Here is a 12117-nt window from a genome sequence, read left to right on the forward strand (position 1 = left end):
CAGATAGACGAAAGCGAAAAAGAAAAGAGTTTAGTCACCTGAAAGATTCTTTATTGCAGCTACTACAAATTTGAAAGCAGCTGGTGAATGTCACTGTAATAAAATAAAGTTTGTTCGCGCGATTCTTTGTAGAATGGAAATTTCGTCTTTTATGCTGCATCTTATATTTCCCTCGAATCAAACATTATTATACATATTTAAGATGCCTGATAAGAACTTATCAACTGTAACAAGATAGAATTGCGTCTAGTAGCGGTAACTTTGCGGAACTGTAGAGCAAAAATTCAGAACGGAAGAAAAAGGGAAAAGAATCTTCTTGATATTGACTGAAACTTACTTACAATATTGTGGATGCTTCTTTATTTAAAATTTATGCTTTTTATCTGTATGCTTCAATCGGAATCTTTGTTTGTTGTAACAAAAAAATTTCACAATGAAATTTCAAGCAGAAATTAAATAGTTTCTGAAAACGACATGACAAAAGTAACTCGGTAAAATTCGTTAACTTATTAAAATTCTACGTCCCAAAAATAGTACTCTATTATACGGGGCATAATTTCTTTCTTTTCTTTTTCTCTCTGGACATTAATAGATTATCTGCATCTTACATCTCTCTCTCTCTCTCTCTCTCTCTCTCTCTCTCTCTCTCTCTCTTCTCATCTCATCTCATATGAAAATTTTTATAGTTGAAGAAAGGTACCATTTATATCAATGCTATTAACTCGCAGAATAAGAGAAATTTCCGTAAAGTAAAAGCGCTGTCTTCTCCCTTAATTTTTTATAGAGTACCAAGCATTTTAATTTGTAAAAATTGTATTATAATGTAAGGTATAATAACGGAAACAATGATGTATTAACAGCATTAACTAACAACAGTCTAATTAAGATTTCTTGTTATAACGATATTAATGAAATAAATACTCCATGCCGTTGTTTTAATAAAATGTTATTTATTTCGTTAAATTGAACAGTGTATAAACAAGATTATTTTCAGTTACATTGCTGTTGGCTAATCCTGTTAACACACCACGCTTTCGTTTTAATAAAATGTTATTTATTTTATTAGTGCTGTTATTTAATAATATATAAACAAGATTATTTCCAATTATACTGCAGTCGGCTAATGTTTTTAATACATCTTTTTCAAGTGTACAAAATGATTGTTTTTTTTTCTTCCTTTAATAACGTTGAAGTCTCGAGTCTTTTCGATCTTTTTCTTAGTTAGACGTGCAATGTAGAATTGTAATTACCGTGTTGTATAATACGTGACTTCATCGCCATGCTGCGGGTCCAGCGCGGATCTGTCAGCAGCTGCGCAGGAATTAGCTCGTTTGGGGATGGCTGACGGATACGAAATAGATTGTAACGTCGCGCGAACAACACCATTTATTTTGGCGGTGGTCGAATTATGCAGATTACTCGGCGCCAGCGTCGAATCGTTCAAATCCTCGACGTGGTCCTCAATGTTCCGATAAACGTGTTCCCGCATTCGCGCGTGTTCGTGGTTTATTTTTTCAAATATTACCGAATGTTAACCCGATCCACGAACTCAATCCTCGTCTGCAACGATCGATACACGTTGGTTTCTCGATTATACTTGTTTACGTGCTCGCAAATTTTTGTCCCGTTCGCGCCGTTAATGTAGTGGAACGGAAAACATTGGGTGAAATGGAGCAAAAGTACACTCACGTACATGCTTTTTTTCTCGCTTATTTAAGCAAATGCTTGTAAAAACGAAAGTTACATAAAATGTTTGAAAATATGAATAAAGTAAACAGATTATACAACAATTTTTCATATATTTGAAAATGAAACGCTAGTTCTTGTATCGATAATATCTGCGTGATAAAAATAAAAAGACTACTCGCATTCATAAATTGTAAAATGTACTTTTATGGCATTTCCTACTTTTTATCAAAGAAAACATTTGTTTCATCATCATCGTACACTGAAAGAAAAATCTTTGATATTTTTTATTATAATTACATCTCACCATAATTATGGTTATTACTGCTATAATAATATTATAATAATAACTGTGTATAGTTCTATTATATATGCATATATTTAATTTGTTATCAAAATCGTTACAATTTAGAAACGGTACATTTTTAAGGATTGATTATACGAAAATAATAAAAATGACATTTGATCATATATATTTCTAAGAATATATTCTTTTTGCTGATATCATTTAATCAGTTAATAATTTTCTGTTAAGTTGAAAAATAGTTTTCCTCTTTCCTGAAAAACTTTTTTTGAATTGTGTTACTTTTAAAGCGAAGGAACGGTAGTTTTTATTACGAGTAGATATACTAATATTATAGCAGTAATAATTATGATAATATGTAATATTATAGTTATAAATATCATAAATACTGTTCTCTCAATTTATGATTCACTTCAATACAATCTTACACTCTTAAAAATAATTTAATGTATTGATTAATAATGTCAATACATTAAATTATTTTTAAGAGCATAAGATTATGATGAAGTAGCAGTTTTAATATTCATTAAACCGACATTGTAAATGAAAGAATTACGCGACGGCCATTTCTGAGGGCCATGAATTAATAGGAAGTGCTACGCGCGCGAGAAGTTGTAATTAAGCGTTCTCACGAAGCAGAGTACGAAAAGCTGAGAATCAGCCTCGGCAAAAAACTCTCTTAAAAGTTGAGGAGAAAGATGCCGCGCGGTACTTTTTTACGCGGGGAAAACTCTGTATACAAGGACATTACTCCGGATCGCAGGGTGTATAAAGTTCATTCGCTCTCGCGCCCACTCTCCTGCGCTTTTGTGCGAATATTGCCGTGTACTTCCCTCTTATTATGACGCGTCTAGCATGATAAAGGGGTTCCGACGACCGCCTAGAAGGCTGGAAAGCATTTACGCCGTGGAACCGCTTTACCGGAATGCGGGGAAGATTTCTCGCGTTCGACGTGGAGTGCCCGACAAACGCATAGCGCGATAGCTGTATTTAATATCAACGTGACTCCTGTCCCTTCAATAAGGAACTATTGTACACTCAAAACGGTCAGTCAGATTTTTTTATTGAACTTGCTCGGTTTACTGAAGAAAGAACTGAGAGAAGTTGAGGGAAAAACTCAATGTCTAGATTAAGAATGAATTAATTTCTTTAATCAGAAGGCTGCCCTTTTCAGCCCCTCGGAGAGCTCAGGAGTGTTGGATCTGCATTTAAACGACTGAGAGAAATTCTTCTTTCTGTAATCAGGCCTTTCTCTATTCTACATGCGCAATTAAATCACATTTAATTAAAAAGGTTGTCGGATTTATTATTGCCATTTATTGTACAAGACTGCGACATTATCTTTTATTCCATCTTAAAAAAGCTTATATAAAAACAATTATTATAGAAGATAAGATCAACCTTTCAGTTTCTCGTTGCCTCTGAAAATCTAGTCATATTATTATCAAATCTTTTTGTAATAAGTCATGTAGGATAATTACTACACCAGTCGTTAAACCAAATGATTGTTGAAAAAAAATATTAAAATAATAAGATTTAAAAAATAAGTTGTAAATTGATATATTTTAATTTTGATAAAATAGGAATTTAAAACGTCTTTTATGGACAAATTTTGACTCTGTTTTATTATCTTTCTTTATAATATTCTACATTTATTTAATTACACATGTATCTTTACTAAAAATATATTTTTTTTTTCTTTTATAAGGAAAACTTGTACGCTAGTTTTTTACGAGTATGCTTAATTAATAATCGATGTACGGAAAAAAAAGATTTGTTACAGCAGCAAAAATTTATGTGTGGTAGCTAAATTCCAGTCGTAACATATGGATACCTAACGTCGTATCTGTGAGGTCTAATTTCTATTAGCTGTGAGGCCTAAATATTATCATTGTAAACAGATAAGTATTTTGCTATTATGTCGATCTATTGATCATTGCAGCAGTTTTCTGTGTAGCAGACAATTTAGTAGCAAGTACAGTTTCAGCAAACCATATTTAGCTGTGGTAGAGACAATTTTGTTTTACACGGACATATCTGATAACTATGACAACTAACCTCATGCTGCTAAATAAATTGATGTAACAGACACATGCATACTTTGCTATCACGTCCTTATATTGGCTACAGCAGCAAATCCTTTGTATGTATTAGCAAATTTCAGCTACAGTAGCTAATGCAATTTCAGCTAATCAGAATTAGTTGTAGCGCGCTAGCAACATTTTTTTTCCGTGTGTGTACGATTATTAATTTTTGCTCACTTATTTACTAGCGTTATATAATGGGGTTTTTTTTACTTTTAAAATCAAGTCTATTATTTTTTATTTTTTTTCAAGATAATATATGACATTTTTAAATAAACATCATTATTGAGTGATTTGTTCTTTTTTTGTACACGTACTATAATTCTCGACAAACATCGTGAATTTCTTCATATTTGTTCATTGACTAAATGCAGTGAATATATGAGAGCCTCATCCTAATATGACAACTTAATCTGCTCATCCGACAACTTATTCGTTTATGTCTTATGATTTTTCTTCAGGTGATGGAAACGTCAGCTTCGAGGAATTCGTCGAGATCGTTAGCAATATCGGCGGCGCGAGCACAGCAGCGCCCACAGATCAACATCAGGAAGAGCAAGAATTGCGAGACGCCTTTCGGGTGAGTGAAATAAACGATCCCTCGTCGCTGTTTCATTTGAATTTACGAATCGCACGGTTGATAGCTTCTTTGCCCTTTTGAATCGGTCCACGCGATCGTCCGATAAATCTCTATCTCCTGCTTCATGTATAAAGCGAAGCGCTCGGGTATCAAACGTAGAGCATATTTTCTCTCGGGATCCAGGCAATTTTCGGCTGGATTACCGTGGCCGTTCTCAGTCAACTTTCTTTTCTGAAGGAAGCAAGAGGATTTGCTCTTGGCGTTCTTAAACGAGTCAATAGAGCCGGTTTCTTTAGATAGAGACTAACGCGAGACGACAACCACTTTATAAACTACACCTTGGCGGCTCCTTAAAATACGATGCTGTTCACGAAACGCAAAAGTTTGTAATGATCGCGACATGTACCATGAATACTTGAGTGTTCTATGCATATTTTATGCATCATATTAATAAGTTTTCTGCTACACGCTACGGGTGTTTTAACGGTTAAGTAGCTGGAGTTAATCCGTTCTGACTGTCGAATGTGTATCCCTTAATCTTTACTTTCCGTTTAGGATTCACTCTCGCATTTCTGGAATGTCAGAACCGTCGAATTATTCGCATAATCTTTCAAATTAGCTGCGGCCTGCTGGTGGGACACGCTGCCTCGCGCATAATAATAAATTTCTTAAATTCTGAACGTTTTGAGAGATATTCAGCTTCGGGATTATTGATTATACCTCGGTTGTTTTGAAGTATAATTATAAGTTGTTTTTGTGTATAATTAAAGGATTAAATATTTAGGAAATAAACAAACAATTTAACTTTAAAATATTTACTGTATAGTAATTTTCTCCTTGATATACGCACGCACACACGCGCGCGCGCGCACACACACACACACACATAGTGAGTATAAAAACAAAATTTTAGATTTTGATTAATATTTTGAAGACATTTAAAAAACAAATAAAAATCTCTGTACTGAGAAAAATGTCCGTTCAAAAAGTAACAAACGGATATTTCCGATTGATTTTGATCGGATTTATAAGACTATCCGATCAAATTTTAGGACTAAAAAAAAAACGATAAATTTGATCGGATAGTCTTATAAATCCGATCAAAATCAATCGGAAATATCCGTTTGTTACTTTTTGAACGGATAAAACGTTCGAAATTTTTCTCTGTGTGGGATTTGGTTTCTGAGGAAATATTATATTTACTAACATATTTACTACATATTTGTCTTGTAATATTTTACACTTACCTTTTTTTATGGTAATAATCACAAAAATGGAAAAAATATTATTTAAAGTATTAAGCATTATTTTCTTATTTGTAAACTTTTACAAATTGTTATTATCAAAAGCAAATGTTAAACTGTTATATTTCCCATTTTTTATTTGATTCTTACCTGAACAAAATTTATAATATAACTATTAATAGAGAACAACTTGGCACTATAACTCAAATTTTAAAAAATAAACTTATTTGATTTTTTTAGGAAAGTAAGAAACAATCCTTCAATTGTTACATTCTTATTAAAGCTTTTTTATTATTAATCTATTTTTTATTTTATACACTTTATATATTTTATTCACCACGGTAACGCCAATATGTAATATGAGATTTTACGTTTCACATATAAGTTATATAAATTGTATAACGTGAGATGCCCGGAATCAGCTTGAGAATAATAAATAAGTAATAGCTAAATAAATAAGCAAACAGATCTGATTTATATGAGAAATGTGATTTACGAGAGCCATGAAATAGGGATCAGAAAACCTGAGCTCAATGGTTCCTGCGGTGAGTGCAATCCTCGATCTTTCTATAATAAAATAAATTTCGATCCCGTCCTCGTTCCTCATTGAAATTTCCGACACGTTTTTAGGAATGTAAAAAATATATAAAACTCGACGACATCGATTCCATAATACCCGCAGTACGCACATGTATAAAGTGATTACTTACTTAAATAAGTAAATATATATAGTATGATGTGTGTGTATGTGTGTGTGTGCGCGCGCGCGCGCGTGCGAACACAGAATCAAAACTTTGCTTGTTACTTTTATCGCTTGTTGTCTTGCATCGTAAAATACGTGCATATGTATGTTTATATACGTATGTATTAGCGAACTAACAGCTCGATGAATGACTCGAGTAGAAATCGTATACATGTTTTAGTTGTTTCCGTTGAAGTTGCTCTATGTAAAGAATTTCATTTATTGCTATAGAAAAATGTTTGGCAAAGAATTATTTGATTTATTTCGTTTTTTATTTCCGCTGTGTATCTTGGGTCATTTATGCTATTTCAACCAGCCCTGTCGATATTGAATGATACTATATACTGTTAGATATCAAAGAAGCAATAGTTCGTTTTTTTTATTTTTCATTTTGTTATTTTTAATTGCCATGTCTGTTAAAATATAAATCAATCAATTTCTGTGTTTGAAATGTTTAGTTTCAAAGTAAACAATATCCATATTACGTATGTACTTAAATAACAAACTTAAATAATAAACAATAAATTTGATTCAAATTTAATATTTTTTTATTTAAATTGTTTAACTCCATCGTTTTAATTAAGCATTATTAAAATCTTTATAAGATGTCTATAAGCATCAAGTTATTAAATTGCAATTTTAATTTGTGATGTTACTACTGTAGTTCAATCAGGTTTGCGTTTTAATATTGAAAAATCAATTCGGCGCGCAGCTTAAATGACTACATAAGTAGTATATAAATTCACAGTATTACTTAAACATTTAAGGTCCAGTTTGACCGTTAAAAACTTTTTTTGCCCTTCTTGTTTTAATTAAATTAATATATTGAGTAGTAGCAGTGGCAACTTATAGAAATGATTAAAAATTAACAATAAATTGAATATAATTTAATATTGATGATGAATTTAATAGTGCGATATTGCTATTGACATGTAAATTTTACATCCGAGGAAATAGATCTTTATATAACACAAGATTTTTATACACTGCACATTTTTGATATGACAAAATATTTATAATCTAAACCTTTATAAACATAAATAACTTAATTTAATGTAACGCTTTCTTTTTAAGTTAAAATTGCTTTGTAATTAAAAAAAATTTTAATAATGTCACCACTTACTTGTGTATTTTAAGAGTTAACCAATTTTTGAGCTTTTAGCATAGAAAGTATCAGCAATATTTGTCGGCTGCCACCTCATTAATACCGAACTTTTCGCCAAACCGAGAAGTTCGCGATCAGACTATTTAACTAAGAAGTAACTTGCATAAAATTATTGTTAAGACTCTGATGTCTCGTAGCATCTTTTATTTGGTCTGAGAGAGATGAAACGATGCTTTTTTTCAGGATATTGGAGACTAGTTTTGTATTATTGAATCTTTCTTCCGATAATAGAGAATCTTCTTGAACGTTATTTACACTAATAAAGATAAAAAATAAAATGTTCTTTATGTTCCGTCTAAAAAATGCAACCATGCTCGAGTGAAATTTTATTCAGAGAATATTCTTTAAAGTGAAGCCTTTTGGAAACTGACTGTTTAACAATTCCACCCACATAATCACAAGAACCTTTCTCATGTAATGTGATACCAAAAAAATTTCACTCAACTTTAATATTAAAATCTATACGAAAGAAATCATAACGTAGAGATTCTTTTTATACAAAAGAAATCATAACGTAGAGATAAAAACTTTTAAAAAATTTTTAACTCTCTTGAAGCACGTAGATAAGTAAGTGATGATATTATCAAATTAAAAAAAAAATTTTTTTTTAATTACGTATCAACCAAACTGAAATGGCATAGAATGACTGACTTTCCTGCGTATTGTTCAATCAAATAACATAAAAGAGATTAATATCTTAGAATAAGAACATTCTTTCATCGGAAAGCTATATGCGAAATATTCTTGAAAAATTAGACAATTAATAGATGTCCTATTCGCTTAATCTAGGTAATATTAGTACGATACATAAAGACATACATACATATAGCCAGGATCATAAGCTGATTTTATGGACGTAAAACGCTAGAAGATAAAAGGATCACGGAGCGTTTGCGTTTTCTTGTTTGTTGTCGGCAAAGGTATTTTTGTATGAATAATGCATCTTGCCTGTCGTATACGCGTGCCTTTATGTCAAACCGGAGATAAACCAGGATCAGCGCGAAATACTCCGTTTAATGCAACACGGCTTCCTATAGACAGTTGCCACAGGAATAGGGTAATCATATCTGAATCGCAAGATAAAAGTTACATATGTACACTTTTTTAAAACAGATAATTATCTGGGGAAGGAAGGAGTAATTATAATTTTGCACGGAAAGAACGGTTTTGAAGAAATATTAAAAAATTTTTAACTAGATATAAGTCTAAAAATAATTGGATCAAAATAATTATGTAAGATGTTCAAGCTGGTCGCTAGAATATCAAAACTTTTGCAGTATTGCTCATTATCTTATATAACTGTTTTGATACTCTAACAAAATCTTTTTCAGATCTGTATTTAGTTAAACTTTTAGATATTTTTGTAAAATTGATTTTTCCGTGTAGGATTTCTTATATTAATAAGAATTGTCAGTACAAATTATGTTCTAAAAATTTTATTTTATTAAATAAAGTTTCTAAAACATAATTTTTATTATTTCGCCATTTTGGATTTTAAAATTTGGAAATCTTGATCTTAGAATTCAATGATCAACAAGCCCCTTATAAAACATCAAAAGATATTCGAATTATTTATTTGGATGTACAGTATCGATTTTTCCATATTTTTTAAAAATTCAAATCAATTTTTAATAAAAAAAAAAAAAAACAATGTAACGGAAAAATCTGAAAAAATTTTGAAAAATCCTTTAGAATATCCTGAATGAGTGCCTAAATTGCCATTTTAGTATTGCTAATAGTTTAGTAGAAAATTCAATTTTTTTTAAGTACAAATTTTGATTATTTGTTTATAGTTATAGATAGTAATTATGCAAATAAAAACGTATATTGCTTATTTTTTTCTAACACTTATTCATGCTCTAAGGACTCTACGAAAATAAAAAAAGTGATACTTAACTCAAGAAATTCATTAAAATAATTAGAAACTGAGCGGAAAAAGATAGGTCTCTGAGAGACCCATCATGACGTAAAGGGTTAAAAGTACGGCTGGTAATTTTCTTCCCGCTGCGGAAGATTAAGAATGCGCTTGCATTCATGCGTGAAATTAATTATCACGAATCAAAACCGTTTCGCGTTTTAAGTACACAAAATCTTGCGATCTTCTTTTAGGAAATTTCCCGATCGTATTCGCAGGATCCGCCCGCACCGAGAGAAATAAATACCTAAAGACGCGAGGTAGGAATTGTCGAAAGTTTCAAAAACTTCTAGAATGAAGATAATAAATCCATGGGCGAAAAGTCTCTCTCTGCGTGAGATAGACTCGTAAGAAGACTGTGAAAACGGATTCTTGCTCTGAAAACCGGAGAGAAAGAGGTTACAGGAGGACGGAAAACACGAAGTGTCGACTTCGTTGGAAGCACGCTCCGTCTTTCGCTTAAAGGGTGTACGGTCTTCTGTTACAAGTACGTTGGTATTTGTTCAGGCTGCCTTACCAGGTCGGTCGACTGCTGTAATGCTAGCCACCGCCAAGTCTCACTCAGTCGCAAAGGACATGCGACACTTGATTTTACGGGGTCCCGAATTTAATTCTCTCTCTTTCTCTATCGCGTCTGACCTCCGAGACGAGCTTGTTCCGACATTTCACCCAAATCGAAGAATCGGAGAGACGACGAACAGCATCGTAAATTGTGTAACAAGTGCAACCGTAAATGCATGGAATCTTTGCTTTGCTATAAAGGAGATCTTCCTTTTTTTTCTTTCTTAACTCACTTGGAAACATTCGGGATTTCGTAAGTTTCAATCTAAGCTGATATACTTCAAAGTATTTTCCTCAGATTCTCTGGTTGAATACATCCAAGATTTCACATTTTATTTTACATAAGTAGATTTCATAACGTTTTCACAATATTTCCCAATTGAACGTGTCCCGGTTTCAATGTACCGCGCGACGTTTTCGACAGGACCTCTCTTGCTCGAAACGACGAGTGATGACGAAAGTTATGGTGATAAAACAATCTAATTCGCTCATTTCCTTCAAGCGGGACTGATTATAACAATTCCATTAAAGTTACTAAATCTTAGGAGGCTTATTACGATCGAGAGAAGTTGAGCAATGAGAAGTCAAGCGTCTGATGATCCCGATTATTGCCTGTCAAAACTTCTATCACAAATGAAATGAGGATTCTATACACTTCGCAAAATCAAAATCGTTGAACATGGATTTACTTTGGATTCTTCTTCGGTCGTTACATCCTTTCGCATTCCTTCCTTGCAACCGCAATTCCCACCTACGCGCAAATAAAAGAAGTTTCCTCGGGAGGAGAAAGAGAAGGAAAAGAAAAATTTTATCCCACTTCTCGCTCGTGATGCAATTACTAGATAGATGAAATCGATGTGATTACGACGCTTTTTGGGACCCGCTGTAATATCCCCTTCCTCTAAAAATTCATGTCGATTAAAGAGACGCCGCATGCACCTGAATTCGATATCGTTTTCAGAAATAAATGAGTTTCTCGTCAAGGTGCTCGGATAACGATACAATTCGATTTACACCGAATACCTGAGAAGCCAAGAGATTTTATTTCTATGGATGATATTTAATTGAAGTCGGATCCTGATTAAATTTACTACAGTCACGATGATATTGAAAGAGAAGCATAAATTAATTCATTATTATCCGATAAAAAAGTATTATGTTGTACAAAGCAAATGTTCTGGAATAAAATAGAAATTTGCATTTCTTAGTAAATTAAACATAAAATGCCGAGCACGTGACAGCAATTTTAAACTGGTATTACATTTAACTTACGACAAATTTTTCAAGCCCGTTAATTGACTATAGAATCTGAGAACCTCTCTATCCTGCAGCCAATTGACATGTTTGAAAAATTTATCATATGATAAATATAATATTATGATGTAAGAAGGCCAGATAAACCAATTTCAAGGATGCGCAGGCTGTGTTTCAAAATTGACTGCCAGTACTGAAAATCTATAGTGCAGTAACGTAAACTGTAGCATTTTCAGTGATGGCAATAAATTTGGAACATAGCCGTACCTAGTCATTTAAAATAATGATGATATTTGTAACCAATCAAAAATTGGCCTCAAATTTTATAAGCCAATACTAAATCCTCTATTAAAAATTTGCCACTCATCAGGCCTCAAGTTATATTCATAGCTGTTATTACGCACAATGTTACACCTGTTCTTTATATATATATATATATATATATATATATATATCATAATATTAGCCTTACACTTTAAATTACACATTTAAAGCGAGTTTGGGATTTTGCGAGCCATAACGTTTAATGCTGGGCAAAATAAGTTTAGATTTACATTGACTGACAACGAAAGGATCTCGCGT

The 12117-nt window shown here is 32.3% G+C and overlaps 1 protein-coding gene across 1 annotated transcript in view; it reads left to right on the top strand.

Moving 5' to 3' along the window:
• Positions 1-12117, top strand: part of LOC108768848 (calmodulin) — a 100878-nt gene that overhangs the window by 64524 nt on the left and 24237 nt on the right. The window contains exon 4 of the mRNA XM_018519488.1: positions 4536-4654. Coding sequence (XP_018374990.1) covers positions 4536-4654 — 119 coding nt within the window. The remainder of the gene's footprint in view (positions 1-4535; positions 4655-12117) is intronic.

This window comes from Trachymyrmex cornetzi, unplaced genomic scaffold (genome assembly GCF_001594075.2).
Source record: "Trachymyrmex cornetzi isolate Tcor2-1 unplaced genomic scaffold, Tcor1.1 scaffold83, whole genome shotgun sequence".
In the NCBI taxonomy this organism is placed as follows: domain Eukaryota; kingdom Metazoa; phylum Arthropoda; class Insecta; order Hymenoptera; family Formicidae; genus Trachymyrmex; species Trachymyrmex cornetzi.